This window comes from Punica granatum, chromosome 1, assembly GCF_007655135.1.
Source record: "Punica granatum isolate Tunisia-2019 chromosome 1, ASM765513v2, whole genome shotgun sequence".
In the NCBI taxonomy this organism is placed as follows: domain Eukaryota; kingdom Viridiplantae; phylum Streptophyta; class Magnoliopsida; order Myrtales; family Lythraceae; genus Punica; species Punica granatum.
The window spans coordinates 3,512,053-3,537,104 of record NC_045127.1 but is presented as its reverse complement, the minus strand read 5'-3'; the positions used below and the strand labels follow the sequence as shown (position 1 = coordinate 3,537,104).

Genomic DNA, 25,052 nt, shown 5'->3' with positions numbered 1-25,052 from the left:
CCTACATATAAGAAGCAATGCAAGTGTTCCATCATACCAGTGGACTAGCAGGGAAAAAGAAAAATTTTAATGGTCACAGTTACCATACCCATAAACCATCAGATGAGCTCGTGGATAGTGCACTGCATCAACAAATAAGTAAAAACATGGTTGATCTTTCCAATCACCAGCTCCATACTTTAGCAATTACTAAATTGGAAACAACACAACTATAATATAACGTGATCGAGGGAAGAGGATAAAAATTGAGCCAATGAATTGTTGAATTCAAAAAATTCAGTTTTTTACAAGAATAATCATGAACAGATATATATCCAATATCTGAGAAAGTCAGTTGGCCACTTTATTCTATAACCTCATTACTTGCTGTCTCGACAACAAAAATTTGCATATTTCACACCCCCAGAATCCACGCACATGCATCTTCTCGACTTAATAACCTCTGATAAAATCAGACATTGAACCCCTCAGCACGGAGGCATTTGATGTGAGCTTCAATCCACTTTGAACAAGCATCTTCCCCGTGCTCTACAATGCATTCATCTCTCAACTTCTTAGTTTCAGGGCAAGCACAGCAGATCTTCTTCTTTGGCTTAGACTCTGGTGCCGGTGCTGTCACGGATGAAACTTGATTATGCTTTGATCCATTCTCTGGCAAAGCCAACGCTGAAGTAGCATCTTGGAAAGGAAGTCCACCCATTGTATAGTTGCTTGGTAACTACAGGTAACCCAAAATAAGGATGATTAAAGGATGAGAACCACGAAATACATCCAATAGAATTGATCCAACTTGTGTTTCCATCATTAATCCAATTACAAGAACAAAAAATGATGCCACTCCCAATCTCACACATTTTGATCCCTATGTATACCCTTTTATTAATTGACTAATGGGGATCAAATTATAAAATGACCAGAACTCGGGCACAGACTGGCCAAAAATGCAACAGAGAAGACACATCGCACTCTTCTAAAACATTTGAAACCACTTCCTCCAGAAAATACTCATTCACTGGGATAATAGAGGGGAAGCGCTCATTCTGGCCAAAGAGACTGGTGGCAATAGAAATGGAAAAGGCACAGGAGTAATCACAAATGAGAGGCAGAGGAAACAGAGAAATTAGAGAGAAGGAGTGTTTAAGTAAGGAGACACATAGAAGAGAGGAGAAATGGGAAGAATATAAGAGGACAGCAGCAAGCATGCAGCAGCAGCAGGAACAACCTACATCAACCTATCTCCATGACAGTAATCCCATATATCATTATATTCACTGTTCACCACTCATCAGCTTTAGCAAATCTACAAGCACCTCTTACTGCTCACAATAAATCATCGCAAGGTCCCATATTCAGCAACCAAATCACTCATTCCAGCCTAGTAGAATGCCAGACCTTCAATTACAAGTCCATAACAAATATTTTACCACAGCCATATCCATGGTCAGTGACACACACAAGACATAGTGAACAACCTATTCGGTCTCTAGAATAGTATCACATCAATAAGTCTGGAATACACGGCAATCAACCAAAGTTACGAGCAATACAATCATTCCACACGCAAATTTTGGCAATCAAAAGGGCTTAAAAAAAACATCCAGCAATAAGCTCAAAGCGGGAGCAAGATTTTGCTAGAATAAAGTGCTGGTCAGGATAACCCCAGAACAAGAAGCACATATGGTTTTCCGACACATATGGCCTACATGGAGGTTATAGAGGTAACAACTGCGAGCGTGTGTACGTTGTTCAGTTAATCTATATAAATCTGCCAGCACGATTATCGATACACACAATTTTCTATCACCATAGCTGATAACTCGAAGTTCTGTAGAACGGACAACCAGCTTGAAACATCCACGACTTTTAGCTGCAGAGCCGACATCAGCGTCTCGGGTAAGCAACTGGCGCTCTCCGACTCAATCCCAGAAAACAAAACATCGACAAGACCAGCACAGAAATGTCGGAGGAGCAACAAAACTGTGAAAGCTTACCGTTCGATTTCCGCCGCCGAGGGATCTCACGAGAGGTCGTTCGACAAGGCAGCTCTCCTGTTATTGCTTTGGGTTGGAGACAACGCAGCTCTTCGAAGAACAAATGCTGGGAAAGAACTAAGGCGTTCTGAGTCTCATAGGTGCAATGCAAGGGTCCAAGTGGGCCACGTCACTCTTCTCTTTGGGCTTTTGGGACTCTAAATTTGGGCCAAATTGAGTCGATTAAAATCGTTCTCCTTTATTAATTATTTAGAATTTTGTTAATATAAGGAAAATTATATATATTGGAAAGTGGCCATTGTCATCTGAAATACATCGGTTAGTACGCACAGTACGGGTTTTACCAATACTCATCTGATCAGACAATAAGAAATCGTAAATCCCTACAGGAGGAGAATAAAAATAGACAGTATAGCTCTGGCCAGAGTTGTAAGGCCAGTAAGGAGGTGCCTCCCGAGCATTCCGAGCAAGAAAGTCCGCCACCGAGTTAGCTTCTCCAAGTGCATGTCCAATCTTAAAAGTAGTGAAGGGACTTGCTAGAATCTTGTAATCGAAAATGATAGGCATCAGTATCAAATCATCGCACGAATAGGTCAGCTACCACTCGGGCATCCAATTCAACAAATAAGAGATTGAAAGCCTAAATCCCGAGCCATGAATAGCCCGTCCCCGAAGAGCCCAACACTCTGCCATTAAGCTGGTCGTGGTCCCCAAGTAATGGGAGAAGCCCTTGATCCAGCCTCCTAGGTGGTTGCGAATGACCCCACCAGCTCCTGCTTTCCCCGATGAACCATCAGAGTTCAGCTTGAACCATCCATAAGGAGGAGGGGTCCAATGCACTAGAATTTCCTATTTGCTCACTTTCTTGCAGGAGTAGTCGAGGCAAAATGCTCAGCCGCGAGTTCCAGACAAAGACGATCAGGTTGAGGATGTAATCATTTCTTATCGAAAATGAAGTTGTTCCTCTGCTTCCAAAGGGTCCACACAGCAAATGGAAAAATAATTTTCCATGGAATGCTCAGGAAAAATGTTGTATTCTTGGCACAGTGTCGGTTTTCCAGAGCCATTGCCATGAATTGCTAGTGGAAAGAGATCCCTCCCACATGCTAGAACATAAGCTGAGCTGGTGGTGAAAATACCATTTGAAAAGCATTTCCATACCATCCTATCATTCCCACCATTACCAGTCACACTTCGAGGGATATTACAAATGAGATCTATAATATTTCCCGGGAGGTGGAAGGATAGCTTGCTTTCATCCCAAGTACAATTATCGCACAAAAATTCAGCCACTTTGAGATTATTATCAACAGGCAAAAGAGGACTAGGAGTTTGCGATCTCAGGGGCTCTTTGCCTGGCCAACAATCATTCCACAAGCTTATATTTGTGCCATCTCCCATGACCCATTTAGTACCTAATGAACACAACTGTGTACCAGCGGTGATGGCCGAGCCATTAAGAAAATTTAAATACTTAGAATGGAAAGTACTTTCTTTTGAGCACTTTGGACCAAGGTCTATCGTCGCTCTGAAGTCTTCGGGCAAAGCTGCCCAAGAGAGCGGTATTACTACCCTCGGTTGAGGGAATACCTAATCTTCCTTCTCCCTTACGGCTAGTAATGCAGTCCCACCCTAAGAAACGGAGCTTTTTCCGGCTATCAGTAGATCCCCATATGACGTTTCGAGTTAGAGGGTCAAGAGAACTACAAATAGTTTGAGCAAGGAGTGTGCATTGCATGATATGCGAGGGAACGGAAGTAAGGACAGATTTTGCAAGGATGACTCTACCAGCCATAGAAAGAAGATTTTGCTTTCCAGCCCGATAATTTATCCTTGAACGTATCTACCAAGAAATAAAAAAAGAAGAGGATCGACTTGAAGACATTTCCATGGGAAAACCCAAATATTTTCCAAGTGTGGGGGATTCAGAGATGCCCAAAGTACTTTGGACAAAACTCTTCATCCTAACCGGAGTATTTTTGGAGAAGATAACCCTGGATTTGGTTTCATAAAAAAAAAAAACCATGGATTTGGTAAAATTAATTTTTTGACCAGAAATCCTGCAAAAATAATCCAAGGTATTTTTAATGGACAAACAAGTATTGTGATCCACAACTCCAAATAAGAGGATATCATCCGCAAAGAATAAGTGGGAGAGAGTAATCACTCCATGAGCAAGGGAAGGGCATATCCCCTTCCATTCACCCTTGGCAGATTCTTGCTCTATGAGAAGAGAGAGAATTTCCATTCCAAGGATAAAAACATAAACGATGATAATAGGTCGCCTTGTCGGATTCCTCACGAGGGTACGAAAGATTCAATGGACATTGAAAAGAACATTGGTATTAGTCGAGGATATACAATGCATAACCACTCGTGTAAAGACATCAGGGTGTTCGTAAAAAGAGAGAAAATTTCAAACAAACCCCCACCCAACTCGATCAAAGCTTTCTCAAGATCAAGTTTCAAGATCATAAACCTTTTTCACCTTGTTTATTTTTTAGGGACATGTGAGCTTCACGCAATAAAACCACATTGTCCGCCACACGACATCCCTTGATAAAATTAGATTGAAAGGGGAAATGAAACTATCGAGAAAAGGTTGTTAGCCCCTCACCAAATTTTTTGAAATGATTTTGTAAGTAGCATTACAGAGGCTTATGGGCCGGAATTGATTAATGGATTCCGGACAAGAACACTATGGGATGACGGAGTTAAGGGTGTCATTGGCTCCCTCGGGAAATTTGCCTCTCTGGAAAACATTTCTTACAAAAGAAATAATGGAATCTTTGACAATGGTCCAATGTTTTTGAAAGAAAACAGGATGAAGGCCATCGGGACCAGGGGCTTTGTAGGCCTTTAGGTTTATGAGAGCACTGAGAATTTCCAGATCAGAAATGGGTCGAGACTCGAGACAGATCTTGAATGGCCTGGGGTGAAAAGATATGCTCTGTATCCAACTCAATGTTTTGATTCAAGCGGGATGAAATGTGTTCAGTGCTGTAAAGCTTCGTGAAAAAAGAGTTCACGTGAGTGGTAAGCTGATCAGGATCAGTAACCCATGATCCAACAGGAATTTTAAGAGCCGTGATTTTGTTAAAATTCCGCTTTAAAAGGGTGCTTACATGAAAGAATCTAGTGTTTCGATCGCCCTCTGAGAGCCAATCTGTGCGAGATTTGAGTTCCCAGAACTCTCCCTCATTTTCTTAGGGTGTCCTGGTGTACTCAACTCGTAGCTCTTTTTCAAGATTAACAAGGAAGCGAGAAGGGCGATCAGCAAGGCTTCTTTGGATACCAGCCAACCGGGCACGCTTTTTTTATTCCAATGGATACACTGGTATATCAAAAGGGCCATTGCAGGTGAAGTGAACACATACACATCTCCATTTTCTCTGTATAATCAGTGAACGATCTCCACAAGGAAACTATACTCGCAGACAGGCAGCAATGGAACCGGACAGCATATATACATCTCCGAACAAATCAAGAAAGCACCATCTGTTCAAAGTACTCGCTATGACATTAGAGGGAGCAAAATATCCCAACTCAACAGAGCAGGTGTCTGATTCTTCATCCTGCCTGGTAGCTAACCTCAATCAAAGAGTGCCGACCCAGAGCTGTACTGCCGCTGCTAGCTTGACCGCACTTCAATCTTATGAAGAGAAGCCCATACCTAGAATTGATTATCTCTAAAAATGCAGTCAACCATGTCAACCGAACCATCCTGGAGAAGCTAGACATCCATTTTCTGGATAAACCCGGAAAATTCGCTATCCATCGAGCCTATCATATTCAAACCCAGCTAAATTGCATTTCGTCATGTAGAGAAGAATAATCTCACAGTTGAGCTGTGGAAGAAGCGATCAAGAGTTGCAATTAATGAAGCAACATTTTTTGTTCATCAGTAGAGCTAATTTGTATGGTTTTGCGATTATGGGGAAGAATGTCCTCACGACACCATCTTAGCAGAATGACCCAATCTCTTCCTAATCATACTTCTCCCTCCAGGAGTACACGAGAAAGAAGACCCAGGAAAGAGCCAGAGCAATGTCACCAAGGACCTGCCTCGGCCACTTGTGAATGAGATCTTCGACCTTCCGCTCAAAGCAAAACCTCCAGACGGCCATTGAAACATGGAGAACCACGCAACCTTTGGCGAAGAAGCTCTGGAAATCTCTGTTCCTGACAAAAGACACCATCAGCAGTAACAACCCAATCGCCACTAGGAGCAGACCCGAGAAGGAATCCGAGGTTCGGATCAGTAGCTGATCGTGAGGCGTCGATCCCTGGAACTTAATGGAGGATATCTCAGCCAAGTAGAACATCATTAAGCCTCCACACGCAATGGCTACCATGGAATGTAGGTTACAGATCACAAAGAACGCCGGTGAACCCATCAGGCGAATCGGACTCGAAAACACGAACTTTCTATCGAATCAAACCGAGATGGGAAATCTTTCTGCCCTAGCTTTCTTTCTAACGGTCGCAAGTGATCCTGATTCTGCACTAACTTCCTGACGTTTCTCCCCAGATAATAAATATTACACGGAAAAGATTCAAGCCCTGATTCAGCCTAGCCTTGACAGCTTCACTTACAGAGTCTCCACCAACAACGATTCGCCAAAATTCAGGACCCAAGCATCAGGTGAAGAAAGAAAAAGCACGAACTCTATACCCAATTCGACCAAAGACCTTCGTCAGAGAGTGTCAAAAGGAAACATCAGCAGCTGATTATTACAATGAAAATAGATCGAAGTTCAAGCAGCTCAGCATAAAGGACGAACCTTTCATGCCCCCCGAATCCAAAACCGTCGTGGTGTGAGGGACGACAAGTCAACCCACTCGATCAGCAAAACCCTGTTGGAGAGTACAGTTCGACGAAGCCGCATCTCCATGTTCTTGCTGCTCGGTGGACATGACACGACCGGAGTTAGAGCGGGGATAAGTTCAGTTGGTGACGAAGTATTTTTTTTGGGGGGTGGGACAAGTGACAACTGACTAGTTAGCAACACTTATAATGATGGTGGGTTTGGTTTCAGAATTAAAAGTAATTTGGATTTTGATTGTAAAAAATGATAAATGATTATATAGTATGTTGAGTTAAAAAGTTAAAGTTAAAATTGAAAAATGTGTATTTTTGTTGTATAGTGTGTTAAGTTAAAATTAAAGTTAAAATTTTTGTGATTTTAACTGCGAAACCAAACGGAACATTACTGATTATGTCTCTCGGACGAGCCTTAAAACAGACTATCCACGATTAATCTAATGTTCGGCGATGAACCGTCGAGCAAATCAAGATGGAAAATGGACGATGAAACACTATAGGAAGTATGATCGAGATATAAGTATTCCGATTACTGAACCTCGGGTACCAATGGGACGTAATTTACTTTTATGTTGTACGTAAGCAGATTCTTTTTTTTTCTTTTTTTCCTTTTGTCTCCCAACGGAACTTTAGAATAGCTTAAGATACGTCGGAATCACTAAAGGTTAAAATTCAATCGTGGATTCTTTTTATTTATATAACTCGAGAACGAATAATTTGTTTGGAAAAAGAAAAGAGCGTCTAAATATGTGAATCTATCCATGTTAGTTATAGTACATTAGCATATGATTTATATTTTTCTTTGCTTAATTCACATGATTGATGACAAAAAATGAAGGAATTCCTATATAGATTTGGGCCTAGTAATGGGACTAACAGTCACAAGTCCAATACCTCCGTCCCCATGATAATACAATTTGGGCCCACAAAATTGATAATAGCCCACAATGCAATTTTCTTATCTATATCTACGTATACGTATATGCATATACTAGACCGGACTCTACCCATGCAAACCGCCTGACAATTGTAACGATTTTTCAATATACTTATGGATGAGTTTATTGTTTTAAAAGACAAAAAAATTAATGGTGCGAAAAATAAAAAGTAAAAGTTAGAGATAAAAATTGAAAAGGAAACAAAAATAATACGATTGAACATGAAATTGTGAACTTAAGAGAGAAATAATTAGAGATTGACATGTTCACCAAAAAAGAGGAAAGATTGACACGTTGGATGAAAGAGAGAAAGGAAAATAGTATTATATGGATAATATTGTCATTCAATTTCTCTATTTTATTTTAAATTATATGATAAAAATAAGATCAATGGGTGCTTTCAACTTTTTAACCATATCCTATAAATGAGGTAATAGTTAAAAAATCAGGTTTTCGTTTAGACATGTAATCAAAATCAGACTAGGTGCTGAAAACAGACTTTAGACATGGATTTGATGGTAATTGAGAGATTCTTTGGTGATCTTATATCGTCACGTGGCATGAAAAAATACTAATTACATTGCAATAAATAGAATAATGAATGCTAATCACTTGATTAATTGTGATAAATACGTTAATTGAAATAATCTTATAAGTTAATCCTCACCACATCATTGTGAAGTAGGATCATTTAAGATTTTCTCGTTTTATGGGGATTGTATGGGTTGGACTTATTGTCTGAAATGAGAAAATTAGAAAAATGTGACTCGATGCTTAAAAGAGCTTGTTATTATTAGATCAATCCGGTTTTAGCGTTATTATCGTGAAAATTGGTCTAGTCTTGAGAATTATGATCGTTTTCTAGTTTTCCAACTTAACGATCATGTTACGAAACCACTATAAGTAAAATAAATTTTATGAAATCAATGGTTATCCAAAACCCAAATTATACAGTACATATTTTTAAAAGTTCTATACTGTGCAAAAGCTTTTTAAGCCTTTAGATTTTCCTCAATTTAATCTTGACCGTCCATTTTTTCAAGTTTTAAAATTTTAAAAACAGCCCCAGAAAAATCACTATCTCATCCTTCAATTTTTTAAAAAAATGTGATTTTAGCCCACACGTGTTTCCGTCGAGTTTTTTTAATAAAAGCTATTAAAGAAAAAAAAGAGAAATCCTTCGATTCCGGAGATGGTGGCCCTGATTGCGGCCACTACCTCCAATCAAGGTCGCCGGCCACCTCTTCATTCCTATAGTTGCAAAATAGTTGAGGCAAAATCGATATCAAGCCATAAGACATCGTAAGGGATGTCATTGGTCATCGAACTTCGAGTCTACATTTTCTACATCCTCTTCATCCCTATAGTTCCACCTACATTGGTGGCAAGCTGTGGCAAATAGCTGAGGCATTTGCGGTACCAGTTATGCTTGTATATTGCCTCACGACATCTTAGGGCCCAATGCCCACGAAGAAGAACGTGTCCACAATCCCCGCCTCGCTTATCTAGAATGCATCGATCCGATTCCTTGAAGATGGGAGTAAAATGCCTGAATCTACATCCTAACCTTCACCAAGAACATCTATCTACATCTCAGCTGCATTCGACCAAAAGAACCAAGAAGTCCTTCTCGATTTCCCACGGGAAAGCATGAAGGAAATAGATTCGTAACCGTAAATCCCAAAAAACGAGTCGTGTATGTACGTACGTCTAAAATCTAAATTGAACAGTCTGTATGGCTCAGAGTGGTCAATACTAGGGCCACGGGTCGGCTTGAGGGCGATGTCAGTGGTATGTTCAGGTATCCTATAAACAAAGTCAGCTCCGTAGAAGGAAACATCGATGCTAATGGATTGAGGGCATAGGGCCTTGTATCAATGTGCCCTCTGAACCTCTCTTCCCAATACTCCTCTTATTTCTTTGCTCTGAGCTGCTCAAAATCAAACAACCCATGAGAGTTCATGAATAGTACCTTATCCCCGCTAGAATCTCAAGTCCGTAGACCTCGAAAGGATCATGCCTAAGCGTCGTCTCATACCAATCACTCGAGTGCACAATCGAGGATAGCTCCGAGTCGCCCGATTGCGACCACTACTTCCTCATTAGTCCACGCATAAAGGGTTAACTTGTAACACTAGTTAAGGTTTGTTGAGAGGAAAATAGTAAAGTAAAACTATAGATACTTCAAAAAAAAAAAAGGACAATGGACGATTCGTGTTAAATAAGAGGATCTAAGAGTTTATATTGCTGCTGTAGGGTATGAAAAATCTAAAAATTTGCACCGTATAAGCAAACTATCCAAAATAACTTCTTTTTCCACATATAAAAGGAAGTCTATATTGAAATTATGGCGTTTTTCATTTCATCACTTACTATATATGAATTGATATCACGGCCTCCATCCCCACATCTCTTTTTTTTTTCTTATGGCATGGTAAGTTGGGTATTAAAATTTTAAGTTGGAAGTACATGTAGTTATTAAAAATTATCCTCTAAATATATTCTATCGCATAATGTTATTCTAAATTATTTATTTATTTAATACATCACATAATAATTATTTAATTTTTTTAAAACAATAAAATATTACACGCTTTTAAATTATTCAATAGTTAAGATAATACGGAGTGAATTTTACAGTTCTAGACTTACGATGAATCACCAAACATTTGCAATCGCACTCAAATTACAATTTTGCATCAATACGAGGAAACTTCAGCATTATCACGACATAGTAAATTCATCATTATTATGATGTGGAATGAGACTTGAAGGATCCTAGCATGGTCCCCTAAAGTAAAACCTTTGTTCACTTTTTTCACCCCTGAAATTTGGGTACGGTCCACTAATTCTAGTATTAAATAGGCCAAAGTGGATCCCCAAATCTCCGACATGCTATCACGCTCTAATATTTGCATCTACATACACCCTTTTTTTTTTTGGGTAAGTATTTACATACACCGTTTTAGCTTAACAAATAAGTACAAATTGAGATCGAATGAGAAATATAAATCCTTGAAAGTAATTACGGGTAACATATTTGGTACGTGAAAATAAAATCGCATTTTATTGATTTATTCGCGACACGTGATTTGTGAAATTCTCGATAAATAAATTATCTAAGAATTCCGAATTTCATGGATGCTTTGCTCTCCCTCCTCTTCTTCTTCTTCTTCCACTGTTTGGAGGATGACCACAGTTGTCAGCTGACGCAGACGGACAAACGAAATCCCACCCTTTCCCTCAACTGCTCTCGTGCCACCCTTCCGCGTTACTCCGTGAACACTCCCTCCTCTGTCACTGAACTGCGCGAGCTGAGCTCCGTCAAGCTACTACGATCGCACCGATTTAGGTCATATTGCTCCACTGTTCATCTCTCCTGGTCATCACCGTTCCACCACCACGTTCCCATCGATGCCCGCATCGAAATCAGAGCTGCGGTGAGTACGATTATTAAAATTAGCAGCTCGATTGACTGTGCTTGTTTGATTGTTCAATTCAATCACGTGTCTCTGATAATGGTGCGGGGCGGATTATTTAATTCACCAGAACTGAATTTCATGAGCTCAGCGTAGGAATCTGGGATGGATGTAGGCCTTAAATTAATGGCTGTTTAACTCAAAATCCTATTTGTTTATTCATCTAGCTTTGACTTAATCCTCCACTTTCCTCTTCAGGAAACAAAGCGTAGTGGCTTTAGCCACTAGATTAAACCCTAAATGCGTCTCCTTTCCGAGAAAATTACCAGAAACAGCATGGTGGTTAATTTAATATTTTAATTCCCAATTCCATGGCCCACCGATTTTTCTATATTTTGATTGTCAGAGACCATGGCCCTTTTCTGGAAAGCCGAGGCTGAGGTTGCAATGGCGCCACGTCGTCCCCTTGGAATAAAGGAGGATAAAAAAGCATAAATGAGCCGTGGAAAAAGAGTGTGACCTTGGTCCCTGGATTTTTTTTTCCAAAAGCAAGAAAAGGAAAAACATCCAACAATGTTTTATTATTGTGAGTTTAATTTTAGAATTGAGTTTTAATTTTAATTGAATTTTAATGATTATATTATTGAATTATGAGAAAAAATATGAAAAAGTAATGAATAGTTGAGAGAATTTAGTATTCAAAATAATATTTGAATACTAAATTCTCTCAACTATTCATTACTTTTTCATTTTTTTTTAATAATTCAACATCACAATCATTACAAATTAATTAAAATCAAAATTCAAATCAACTGTAAAACCAAACACACTATTAAAATTCGCTTGTGAAATGAAAGGGAGTATTAACAGTGTCTTTTGAAAGTAAAATATATATTATGAATAATAATCACACTCACGCACGCACGCACGCACACCCAATTGGAGCAGCGAGAGACCCAATTGAAACACGCAGTCCATTGAAGGAAGCAGATGGGGGTGGGTGAAGAGAGAAGCTTTTTTATTTAATTCAGAGGGAGTAGGGCGATTTTTGTTTATGTGGGGGGGGGGGGGATTTTGTCTGTTTTCTTGTTGGGGAGAAAAATGGAAGGGAATTTTATGAGGCTGTGGTGCTCCAGCGGGAGAGATGTGCAATAAAGGTTCCCTCTGGTTGTGTGGCTCTCTTCTCAGGTTGGCCTAGCAAGAACAGGAGAAACAAGAAAAGATCATTCTTTGACGGTGGTTCTCCTCTCTTCTATTGGTACCTCTCTCCTACCACTCTCTCTCTCTCTCTCTCTCACACTGCAAAGGGGGCTGTATGTATGAACATAAAACAAGACCTGCAAGAATAGTCCGCGGCGCACTCTTCTCTTGCTACATGTTCTTTTCGACGGGTACTATACTCTATCTGGCCTGTATTTTGTTGAAGGTACACCTTAACTGTTCCTCTTGGCATCTCTTTGCTTTTGGTGGGTTCTGTTGTAGTTCTTGCTGTATATTCTCGGCTGTGCATTTAATTGGGAATTTTGAATTTTTTATGCGATATCGGGTCAGTAATCACAGTTCACTGTTGTGATTTGTACGGAAAATCTCATCTTGGTAATCTGCGTTTTGCGCCCAGCAGGGAGTTTTGTCCTCGCAATAGGTTGGGACTTTGGGTTGATGTCGGCTTAATTTGATACGCTTTCCTCGCATGGAGTATCTCCTTCATGAATAATGGCTATGGTGGAAGTTAGAGAGTGCAGCCGGAGTCGGAGAATACCCCCATTTCTTGGATGTGTTTGTTCTGGGTTTCATGCAGCATTGGGTGGATAACAATGGAAGGTTCTTCCGAGTCAGCTTGGCACAAGTCTGACAGTTCTAGGGGGTTAAATACTTCTGTTATTTCCGACAGGAATCAGAGGCTGCTTGGGGATGATAGAATCAGCTTTCTAGGTGATGAATCGCAGGATTCCAGGTACAGGAAGGACCGAGATCGAGCTGTATTGGCATCTTCAAACAACCTTAAGAGCCAAGCAATTTCATCCCGGGACTGTGAGGAGGTGATAGCTCTTGCTGCTAATCCTTTCCTGCGTGCACTAGAATGGGATGATATCAGCTTGAGACAGTGGTTGGACAAGCCCGAACGTCAAGTCGATGAATTCGAGTGCCTTCACATATTTAGGCAAATTGTGGAGATTGTTGATGTAGCCCATTCGCAAGGTGTTGTTGTGCAGAATGTTCGGCCATCATGCTTTGTGATGTCTTCATTCAATCGGGTCACCTTCATTGAATCTGCTTCTTGTTCAGATTCTGGATCAGACTCTCTGGATGAGGGCCTCAACAGCCAAACTGATTTTAAAGATGAGCCTCATTCATTGCCCGATGAGTTGCATCAACAGAGAAGTACACTAGGAACCGACAATTTCCAATTAATTGGATCTTCGACGAATACATCATCAGGAACCTGTTGCATGCAATCAAGCTCCATGTATGGAACTCAAGCATCATCTGTGGAAGCTGCTAGGATGGATAGAGTTAAAGATGGGAATGTTGAACAAGGAGAAGAAAAGACGCAAGCATTCCCGATGAAGCAGGTGTTGCTTATGGAGACTACTTGGTATACTAGTCCTGAAGAGGTTGCTGGGGCACCTAGTTCCTGTGCTTCGGACATTTACCGCCTTGGAGTCCTCCTCTTTGAGGTTCATGGCCAACTCTATTGATAATCTCTTAGAATTATTTATTTGAATCTTTTTGTTCTGATTTATATTTTCTTTATATTCTGGGACTGGATACAGTCAGTTGCAGTCTCCAATTGAGAATGTTTTTGTCTGAGCAGTTATTCTGCCCATTTAGCTCGAGGGAAGAGAAAAGCCAAACTATGTCTAGTCTAAGGCATAGACTTCTTCCTCCCCAGTTGCTACTGAAGTGGCCGAAGGAAGCCTCCTTCTGCTTATGGTTACTCCATCCAGATCCTAGTAGCCGTCCGAAAATGAGGTAATTTTTCCATTTAACATTTGATTGACATATAATGCGAAAGTAGAATCATATCATCCAAAAGCATTCTCCATTTAATGCAAAAGTAGAATCATATTATTGAGAATATTTCGAGTCCTCAATTCCATCTCATAAATATAGTTTGCTGCTTGTCTTTCTGGTGATTGTCTCCCATAAGCTGCATTTAGGTTTTTCGTGTATTATTATCATTGTGCACCCTGCTAATCACGTCTCATCTTTCTTTTGGATGCAATTTGCAGTGAGTTATTGCAGAGTCAATTCCTTAATGAGCCAAGAGATAACTTTGAAGATCGTGAAGCTGCCCTAGAGCTCCGAGAGAAAATAGAGGAGCAAGAGTTGTTGCTAGAGTTCCTTTTGCTGATGCAACAAAGGAAACAAGAGGTGGCCGACAGGTTACAAGATACAGTTTCTCTTCTTTGTTCAGACATTGAAGAAGTTAGGAAGCAGCAGATGATCCTGAAGAATAAGTTGAGTTCCTGCACAGAAGTGGCCAAGGATGATCTCGCTGCCTCAAATCTCCCTTCTCTAAATATTGTGGATAATGATTCTGCTAGCTCGGGGTCCAGGAAGCGGTACAGAGTAGGATTGCAGAAGCAGAACCCAGAGGAATGTTGCGAAGATCTAGATGATGGTCAAATGTCTAATGCTACTCCAGAGAAGCAAGATAGTTTCCTTCTGAAGAGTTCCAGACTGATGAAGAACTTTAAGAAGTTAGAATCAGCATACTTTCTGACGAGACGTCGGTCAATTAAGCCCCCAGGCAGACCATTGATTAGACTCACCCCCATGAATAGTGAGGGCAAAGGCTCTGTTGTCATAACAGAAAGGAGTTCTGTCAATAACCCAGCATCCAAAGAGCAACATCATGAAAGTAGACATAGTCAATGGATAGGTCCATTCCTTGAAGGGTTGTGCAAATATCTTTCCTTCAGTAAATTCAGAGTGAAAGCGGACTTGAAGCAGGGGGATTTATTGAACTCATCCAACTTAGTGTGCTCCCTTAGTTTCGATCGAGATGGGGAATATTTTGCTACTGCAGGTGTAAACAAAAAGATCAAGGTGTTCGAATGCAACACAATTTTGATGGAAGACCGAGATATTCACTATCCAGTAGTTGAAATGGGATGCAGGTCAAAATTGAGCAGTATATGCTGGAATACTTACATTAAAAGCCAGATTGCTTCAAGCAATTTTGAGGGCGTGGTACAGGTATATGGACTATGTGCATCGTGTTGAACTACTTTTCTCTTGGAAGCTTAAGCTTGTGGGAACTCTTTGAAGTGCTTCTTTATTAACCCTTCATTCAGATTTACATGTGCAAATTCAAGTATACTGATTATATATGGAGAGCAAAAATAAATAGAACAGAGACGATAAATAGAATTAAGGGGTACTGGGACTCCATAAGTTAAAATTGCTATCCTTTTGTCGGGTGGGAGTGGAAAAGGAGTGCAATTATACAACGATATGATCTATATGGTATTACTTTCTATTCCAATCCGTTCGTTGTCATTCCATTGTACTTAACAGGCCATCAGACTAAAACCATGTGTTTAATCCGAACTTTATCTGAGAAATTATTATGGAAACACTCCAAATATTCCTGTAAAGTGCACGGGGAAAGTGGATTGACCTAGTGATGACAATTCTTATTGACCATAAAGCCTGTGGGTTGGTACCGCCCCTCTTACCCAATTAAGTAATCGGAAAAAAGGAAAAATATATATAAAGTGCATTTTAGTACATTCTCAGTACTTTCTTATTGTGCATCTTGACCTACTCTTTTTTAATGCTCAGGTCTGGGATGTCACAAGAAGTCAGGTCCTCATTGAAATGAGGGAGCATGAAAAGCGTGTCTGGTCCATTGATTTTTCATCTGCAGACCCTACAATGCTTGCCAGTGGGAGTGACGATGGTTCTGTCAAGCTCTGGAGTATCAATCAGGCAATTATTATTTTAGCACTTGGTGGATGTCAGCTTTGAAACTAAATGTACTACAGTCATCTAGTTTCTTGCCACACATATTTTGCTCAGGATGTATGATAAGTTGTTCTCTCTTACATTGGTTTGCACTGCAGGGAGTTAGCATTGGTACCATCAAGACAAAGGCTAACGTCTGCAGCGTTCAGTTTCCCTCAGATTCGAATCGTTCACTTGCATTTGGTTCAGCAGACCACAAGGTCTACTATTACGATCTCCGTAACCCGAAACTTCCTCTCTGCACACTAGTTGGGCACAATAAGACTGTGAGTTATGTCAAGTTCGTGGATTCTACGAATCTCGTTTCAGCATCCACAGATAACACGCTGAAGCTCTGGGATTTATCTATGTGCACATCTCGGGTGGTTGACACTCCCCTTCAGTCATATACCGGTCATACAAATGTTAAGGTACTTTAAGATTATTTTTGCTAAATATTGCTTCTTCCCATATAGCGTATCCTAACACGAGTTTCTGCTGATTCATACCGGTTATTTGATCACCTTTATCAACTTGTGTTCTCTCTTGGGCTATAACATGTGTGACAGTATGTTTGTAATAATTGGACAGATCAAATAAGATCTTATAGCTTCATGATTTAGTGCCAATTTCTACATATGATGTTTCTGTGACTTTTATCTGTTTTACTCCCATTATTGTTAACTATATTTGCTGTTATTCAGTATGTAGAATAATCAATCTAAAGATGGTGTTATTTCTTGCATTCAGAACCATGTGTCCTCAGTTACCCTTGGCAAATGCACGTTATGCAGTGCTTGCATTTTGTGGTGTTGGATATTACTAGATGCATTTTATGCCTGTAAATTTTGCACTGTGCTTGGAAAATGGGGTTAACTAGCATTTTCGATTTAAACAAATACGGAGCTTAGTATAACAGATGAATAAGGATTGCTTTGGTCAATTGATCTCCATTTAGGTTCTCAAGTTGCTCGGGCTGAGTGACAATGAAATCAAATCTGGATTTAGGGTGAAATAGTTCAGTCACTCGAGTTAAATAGAAGGTGAGTTGACCTCATTTAGTACCTCGACTCACTTGCACTTTTAAATCACTAACAAAATTTTTACTGCACTCGATGAGGAAAATATGGAAAAGAATGCAGCTGAGGCATAGCTCCACTTCCAAATCCATATGCTCCGATAATATCATTTATTTGAATACTTTCAGAATTATCTATTTCTTCTTTCAGTATAAGAAAAGCTTACTACACTTTCATTTATTTCCCTAATCATTCTGATAAAGACGGCCCCCATGTTCTAGTTGATTGGAAACTTAGTAGATAGATTGGAGTTTATGGGTGTAGACCCTTATCCTTGTATGTTTCTCCTCAGTATTGGATTATTCTGTGTCTCGTTTATTACGCCTAGTGATACTTGTAATTTGTCCATACTGAAGAAAAAAGGGAAACCTAGGACCCATCCTGACCTTAAAAGTGATGGTTCAGAGTCCCATTTATGCATTATTTCTGGAGGAATAGGATTTCTCAGAAGTACAAAGGAAAGGGAAATGCCAAAAACCTTTTGTGCGGGCATAAAGGTAGCGAAGCTTGTGATGCGTAATGCCATGAAAAATAAAAGTGCAAGGGCGGGCATGAAAAACAAAATTGGAAGCTTGTTTATGATGCGTAATGCGTAATGCGTAATGATCTGTTCAGGAACACTATAAAGTGATTGACTGCACTATTTATCTCTTTTCTAAGCTCCTATGATTTTCTGGCCTTCACAGTTCAGAGTCGCTCTTTACATTTGGAACGGTGGTGGAAGTACTGATACGCTTGTCTCTTGTTGCAGAATTTTGTTGGCTTGTCAGTAGCTGAGGGTTACATTGCTACGGGCTCAGAAACAAATGAGGTATTTTCTTTAGATGCCACCAACTTCAAACTTCCATTAGCTTACGATAAATAACCTGTTCTATTGGTGACAACCTAAGCATTTTTTGGCTTAAGAATTGATGGAAACTTCTTTTGTTGGTTTTTTTTTTTTTTTTTTTTAAAATTTTGTTAATCTTTCTTCGTTTACATTTTCAGGTTTTTGTGTACCACAAGGCATTCCCAATGCCCGCATTATCATTCAAATTTACCGATTCAGACTTGCCCTCAAGCCACGAAGTGGATGACACTGCACAATTCATATCCTCCATCTGCTGGAGGGGCCAATCATCAACCCTGGTCGCAGCAAATTCCACCGGTAATATAAAAATCCTGGAGATGGTTTGACAAATCTCTCCTCGCACCCAAAGAATTTTCTTTACTGTACTTAATGGAAATAGCCGATGTTCGTGGAAAATGATGACGAAGCGAACCAAAGAGGATTGTAGGCGAGGAGGTTGTGTTATTTGTGTAACTCTTGAGATGGTAGGCAGGAGGAGGGTATAGGAATTTGAATCCAGTTTTTCATTTTCCGTTTTCCTTTTTGCTTGAAGTAATAAAATTTTGGGTTTAGATAAATATAGTGGTTTGCAGATTCGAAGGAGAGGGAGATTGATCTTGTATCAAGTCTGTAGATAATATCCAAAGCCATTACAGGAAGTAAATATTTAGTATTCTTGGCATTGGTTTCATTCTTAACCAGATTATCATATTGTTGTTTTCACTTAATCCATGAAAATGAAAACTTGAAAACTGTTTTCCACGAGATTGGAAGTGTGTACATCTGATTGCCTGATTGGGCTGTTGTGTTCAGCTGGGCTGGTTTATGTAATCATCTGAGTTGACCGGCTTGAATATTATTGGTCTCTGTATGTATGTTGAGAATATATCGTGATACTCGGTGATCTTATGAAGAAAAAATTTATTCTTAAGATGTTATTCTCCATTGGAAAATGAATTACGTAATTGATACTAAAGATTATTCTCTCTCTCTCTTTTTAATTTTTTTTTATTGTATGCATGTGGGAAAGATTATGCTTTACATTGCTTGATTATGAAGAAGAGTAAAGGAAAAATGTCTTCTCCGTATAAATGTCAGAAATCTAGGAACGTGAGATTTAAGAACGCCTGGTTCACACTTTACAGTAGTTTTGACCCGTCTGGTTAGCCAGCAGCCTAGCCATGATGGCCCTCAGCCTCAGGGCTCCAGCACCAGGCCTGAGGCTCGTCGGGTCTCCAACGTCCGAACAGTTCTCGCCTACACACCAGCCACCTGGCGTAAAGCTGCCATTCTTCCGGCCTAGCAGATCTCTGTCAATCTTATCCATAACCACCATGTGTTCCTGCCCGAACTTCCGGGCAAAAGGAACATTAAGCTCGATCATCCTGGGAAGGTCCCTGAGAGTGATAGTCCGAGGATGCTGACGCGGCGGCCTGTCCCAGGAGATGTAGTGAAGGTCGTGGTTGATGGCAGTGTGAACAAACTCGGGACTGTTGCAGATGACCGTCTGGAAGTATCCTTCTGCAGACGAGACGAAGTTGGTGTAGTACATTAGAAGAGTCCTAGGCAGGTTGTCCCAACCCCAGATGCAGTATTCCACGAACGATCGAGAGAGAACCATCCATGCCGAGCCTGCGAGAAGTCGGATGGAATCAAAATTGGATAAATTATGAGAGAAAGGAAGACGTTCTAATTTGTGATCAAAGGCAAAAGTTACCAGTAAACAACTTAAATGCAGTTGGCAATGCTCTCCTCTCCTTGAGCTCCAATACGTCCGACTTGGTTGCGGAGTATAGCCCCGGATCTATGAACAAGGGTTTTCCGCGTCTTTCTCTATATAAACGTGGAGAGAAGTTCTCAACATCGTTATGAAATGAAAGTTCTCTCTTCGACAGCATTCGTAAGGTACAAAAAATGAGATTGAGATGGAGAATGGTACCTTTTCCAACCCAGGTGGCTCGTGTGCTCGATGAAGTTCAAGTTCCGGCTTATATTCGAGAACGTGTGGAGCAAATCTGCAATTGATTCATAAAACCGAAATTCGTCGTGAGTTTCACGACCGAACTAGTAGCAGTAGAAGAAGAAATGAGAGAACTGACCATCTTGAGTTACAAGAGGATAATCTGAGGCGCTGAGGTTGATGAACCAATCCCAGTCCTTAGTGCTCCTGAGAAAAATGGCACAAGCATGGAGGACATTCGAGACCATGGTGGGTCCCCTGTAGGTCACCATGTTCGCATTCTTGATCATTTGGACGTTCCCGACCTTCGCCATGATCGGGTCGTTCTCCACCCTGGACTCGAGCTCCGACCTCTCCTCCAACGGTGACTCACGGTCCAGGTGCAAGAGGTAATGGTTCCTCGGGTGATACAGCACCTGGAGAGTCCTCCATAGCTTGTCCAGGTCACCCTTCGACCCGTACAAGAAGTACGCGAAACGAGGGATTGCGTAGTTCAAGGATGCCTCAGAATCCTTGTTGTCCAGCCGGGACTCGCATGATCTGATCGTGAAGTTCGTTGATAGAGGGAAAACCGATAGGATCGAACTAACGGATTGGAACGAGACGACTAGGCCCATGTTGAAGGAAATAGCGAAGAAGAGTAGACACAAGAGGCAGCTTATCGCTATCGGGACCCATGTCTTCTCGATCTTTTTCGGTCCCATGCTCGGAGTCTACGTTCCGAGTTCACCTGACTACTAACCGAATCATGGAATTAAGTATTTGTGAAGAGAACCACACTGATATTCATATTATATAATGATGGTCACCAAGAGATCTGTTGAAATTTTAAACACGAGGGCTCATAAACTAATATTCGTTTGACCTTGTAAATACATTCATTGATGCAGCTTAATATTTAATATATAAGCAGCTTATAATTGCAAATTCTCTTTATCGAGATCAGAACATGCTCATCAGTGGCTGCTAAATTGTTGGTTAAGATTGGCACATTACTGAGGCTGACCACCATACATTATTTTGTTTGAGAGAAAACCCGAACCTACAGTCGATTCTTGTTGAAGTCCGTCATATTTTCAGGGCGAATCTATCGGTATACCGGACAATCATAGTTAGAGAAACCCATCCTAGTTCTCGAATGAATTAAATTGTATATATATTATCTTCAATGCGATTAATGTACATTCTAATTCTTAGGAGCTGGGATTGCTGACGGGAGAAATAAGAGTGGGAACTAATCAGAATCATATCTTATGCGTATACTAATATATACATGTAAGCTAACTTTTCTGAAAAATACTTACCTTAGCTATAAGTTTAATCAAAAGAAAGAGGAAAAAAGCTTCATTGTTGGTTAAGAATGAGATTGACTAATATATTATTACCCATATCTTGGAGTGCAATTGGTCATTAAGTATGATCAAAGACAATTTAGAATTTTTTAAAAACCTGCACTGTATAATAGAAGATTATAATAATTACATAATTATGTATTATTTTTATTGATTGTTATTATATCATTATCATTATTAGTATTATTTTAAATATTATTATTGTTATTAAAATTTGACATAGTTCGCAATTTTGGTATTTTAAAAAGTAGTAGAGAACATGATAAGTGGCTGAATTGCTGGTTAAGCTTGAAATTACGGGCCTAATCCCATTTTCCTATTGATGAGGTGTTACATTAAGAAATGAATAATCAATTATAATTACGAAAGTCACTTTTAAATATGATCCGACCCCGTTCCACAGAAGCCTATCCCAATGATCGGATGGGTACATTTAGGGATTGGTTTACAATACATGCAATTGGAGGTATACGTGTCATACATTTAAAATCTCAATTATTCAAGATTATTAAATCTCACTCATTGAATAGATACGTGAATCATACATACATTCACAACAAATATCATAGATTTTTCTTTTCAGTAGATATCACTCAAAATTAAAGTAGTAATCAACCAATTATAATATACGAAAGTCGAAATGTACAGTGTGGATGCGTGATCTATGGTTAGCAAATCCTTCACGCCACATTGAGTGTCCTTAAGACTCATTAAACAAGTTTTGCCATATTCTTAGTTAGATCAAGTTCAATGAATCTTTTTTAATTGGGAAAAAGTATAAAAACTCACATTGTCATTTGGGATTGGGACAAATTGCACAATGTATTTTTATTGGGGATAATTAGCCTCCCTGAGGTGTATTACGTTAGACATAGGGGATTACGGCATTATTTTTTTTTCATTTTCAGTCCTTAATTTTTAGCCTTATAATAATTTTGGTTCTAAATCCTTTTCTTTTATCATTTCTACCCTCAACATTTTATTTTGTTTCATTTTAGTCCTACAAAGAAAATCGAAAGCGAATGAGGGGTCGGGCCGCCAATCGGCGACCCCGACCCCTCTATCAAGGTCGCCGGTACCCATGGAGGATACCGATGGGTGGCCCCGACCCCTCCTTTCCTTTCGATTTTCTTTGTAGAAGTAAAATAAAATAAATGGAAAGTTTAGGATAATAATGATAAAAGAAAAGGATGTAGAACTAAAATGATTAAAAGGCCAAAGATTCAGGACTGAAAATGAAAAAAAAATTAACTCCGTAACCCCCTATGTCTAACGGAATACACCACATGAGAGCTAATTGTCCTTAACAAAAATACATGATGTAATTTGTCCCCTCTCCAAATCACAAAAGTAGTTTTTGTACTTTTTCATTTTTAATTAGTCTATGTTAGTCCACATTATTTACACATATTAATTAATTATTGAAATTCCTTCTTAATAAATAAAAAATTAACTCGATAATTATTTTAAGATTTTTTTAAAAATATATAATCTAATTATTTACACATGAAATATCTTATAAGCATAGTCATCATTCACGAGTCAAATGCATTAAAATTAAGTTTGTCGTCATCTTTATTCCCATAAAAGATTGTCCACCTTCCCATTTCTCTCAATACGTCATTATCAAAGCGCATATGGATCTATAATTATACATATATATGTATATATATGTTAAATGTTTAGTTGTACTATTCTTTTTATATATGCTGTTAGATGCAATACGATTTATTTTCTTGAAATTAATTTATATTTTAATTAAGTAGATTATTTTTTATTTATATATATAATGCAATCATATTTTTCTGTATATATGTTTCTTAGAGTTAAATTTGTCAATTCTATATTTCTAAAGTAAAATAAATACATTATCTTTGTGTTTTTAATCATATTAATATTTTTATAATTTTTTATACCATGATTCGACTGTGTTCGTACCAAATTTCCCTATAGTCTAATTTCACCAAATCCTCCTCATTATTCTCCGAAAAACTGTCCTAACTAATCCACTAACATGGGTCGTGACTTCATTGTGACATCCAAAATTAAAATAGATATACTGTATTTACTTCAATGTATTTTTTTATGCCTTTATGAGTTAATTAATTAGATTGATTCGAAAAAATATGCGCATGCCATAAATTTTAATGGACATCGTCTTAACAAACAACGTTAAATATTCCAGTATTGCATCAAGAAAATTATCCAATTTCAATTTATGGCAAACAAGTGATTGTATGATATATATATACGATAATTGGAAATTTGGACCTGGTGATGCTGACTTATTGTTTTAGGATGTACACTTGTTACAACTCTACACTCAAGGAACATGGATTATTACAAAGTCACATTTTGATCTCAAAGAAACTCCTTAACGAATGTTCAAATTTCCCTCTCATTAATTTGAGCATTTATTAATGCTTACGTATCTCAATAAATAAATTAACTAATAAATAGTGCCAACAGATATTGTATTGCACCACGGACGCCAGAGTAATGTATATATCTCAAATTTTCTTTCTAGCTTCGAAGTAAAATTTTAATTTTCTATTTAGAGAGTGCAATTTTTCGGTTTTTTTTTTAAATATAAAGTAAAACAGTCAAGGGTTAAACTTTGGTCCACGTGGAGCATAAGAGTTGACTTCGGGTCTGTGAATCTTAAGTCAAAGCTCTTGGCTTGAAAGTTGACCTTCCCCACCTATCAGAGTCAGAGCCTTGGCAGAATGAGGGGCATTTTCAGTACTTTAGGACTTGTTTCCCACCTATGTCCACTGTGCATGATTGACACGTAAGCATCACCGGACTACAAGATGTCAGTATGTCCAGCTCAGCAGAATTAAATTAGATTTCATTTCATCCCATTAGATATTACCATTTCTGAAAAAGGTAAGCCCCTTTTGGATAGATTTCACTATCCCCCTTGGTAATTAGCCCCATCACAACTTAAATTGCCGCGTAATCTATTAAATGGTTTAGGTAGCATTTGGTAACAGAATAAAGTATAATTATATTTAATTTTATGGGATAAAGATAAAAGTAGTTGATAAAATTTATTATTAAAAAATTAGTTGTAATTATGGTTAAAAAAAGCATGTGAAGGAATTTATTATTAGATTGAATAAGAAGATAAAAATAAAAATAATTATATCGTTGAATTTAAGGAAAAGTAATGAATAACTAAGAGAATTTAGTATTAGAAGATTATTTGTAATAATAGTTAAAAAAAACGTGCGAGAGAATTTATTATTGAATTTAATAAAAAAGATAAACAAGTAAGGATTGTGTTGCTGAATTGAAAAAAAAGTAAAGTGAAATTAAGGTAAGTAAAGTATAAATTTAAAAATGAACAAAGCATTAATTATTCTCAAATCTCTTGGATCTTCGTTTCCCATACATTCCTTTCATTTTGCATTATCCTTTGATCACTTTCGTCCCATGTTTTTGTCATCTATAGGTTTCCTTCACGTAATATGCACTGAACTAATGGTAAATATTCAATTGTGCAACTAAATTATTAGCACGCAGATTGTCTTTTTTGTCGCGTCATATGTAAATCTTTCTTACATACCACTGGATCTATTGGCATTAGACAATCGGGCTCCGGCGAGGCCGGTCGGCGGGAGCTCTCAGCTAGTGCAAGCGCCAAGTTCGAGGACTCGGGTCCTAAGAGCAATTAAGCCCGAGGACTTCTTCATAAAGCCAA

At 38.8% G+C, this 25,052-nt stretch overlaps 4 protein-coding genes across 9 annotated transcripts; 1 reads left to right on the top strand and 3 right to left on the bottom strand.

The window, feature by feature from the left end:
* Positions 1–235: 235 nt before the first annotated feature.
* LOC116189571 (cytochrome c oxidase copper chaperone 2) lies at positions 236–718 on the bottom strand. The gene has a single exon (XM_031519289.1). It carries the CDS (start codon positions 698–700, stop codon positions 452–454), a length of 249 nt encoding a protein of 82 aa, XP_031375149.1. The 5' UTR covers positions 701–718; the 3' UTR covers positions 236–451.
* Positions 719–5,331: 4,613 nt separating this feature from the next.
* Positions 5,332–6,987, bottom strand: LOC116189563. The gene is made up of 2 exons (XM_031519278.1): positions 6,776–6,987; positions 5,332–6,683 (listed from the first exon to the last, which is right to left on the bottom strand). The coding sequence occupies exon 2, from the start codon at positions 6,386–6,388 to the stop codon at positions 5,978–5,980; it is 411 nt and encodes a 136-aa protein (XP_031375138.1). The 5' UTR covers positions 6,389–6,683; positions 6,776–6,987; the 3' UTR covers positions 5,332–5,977.
* A 5,275-nt stretch (positions 6,988–12,262) lies between these two features.
* LOC116189519 (protein SPA1-RELATED 3-like) lies at positions 12,263–18,947 on the top strand. Of its 6 annotated transcripts, XR_004152411.1 has the most exons (9): positions 12,264–12,599; positions 12,795–13,851; positions 13,989–14,146; positions 14,407–15,376; positions 15,965–16,111; positions 16,246–16,557; positions 17,085–17,169; positions 17,957–18,016; positions 18,193–18,247. XR_004152411.1 is itself a non-coding variant. In XM_031519224.1 (8 exons), exons 2-8 carry the CDS (start codon positions 12,946–12,948, stop codon positions 18,379–18,381), a joined length of 2,742 nt encoding a protein of 913 aa, XP_031375084.1. In that variant the 5' UTR covers positions 12,266–12,564; positions 12,795–12,945; the 3' UTR covers positions 18,382–18,947. The 6 variants fall into 6 exon arrangements, 5 of the variants coding, with proteins under 5 accessions (XP_031375107.1, XP_031375084.1, XP_031375091.1 ...); XM_031519224.1 differs by lacking the exon at positions 17,085–17,169 and having other exon boundaries at positions 12,266–12,564; positions 18,193–18,947; XM_031519231.1 differs by lacking the exon at positions 17,085–17,169 and having other exon boundaries at positions 12,266–12,564; positions 12,792–13,851; positions 18,193–18,947.
* On the bottom strand, positions 18,939–20,780 carry LOC116189543 (beta-glucuronosyltransferase GlcAT14A-like). The gene is made up of 4 exons (XM_031519259.1): positions 20,134–20,780; positions 19,974–20,049; positions 19,752–19,867; positions 18,939–19,666 (listed from the first exon to the last, which is right to left on the bottom strand). Exons 1-4 carry the CDS (start codon positions 20,696–20,698, stop codon positions 19,167–19,169), a joined length of 1,257 nt encoding a protein of 418 aa, XP_031375119.1. The 5' UTR covers positions 20,699–20,780; the 3' UTR covers positions 18,939–19,166.
* Positions 20,781–25,052: the final 4,272 nt, after the last annotated feature.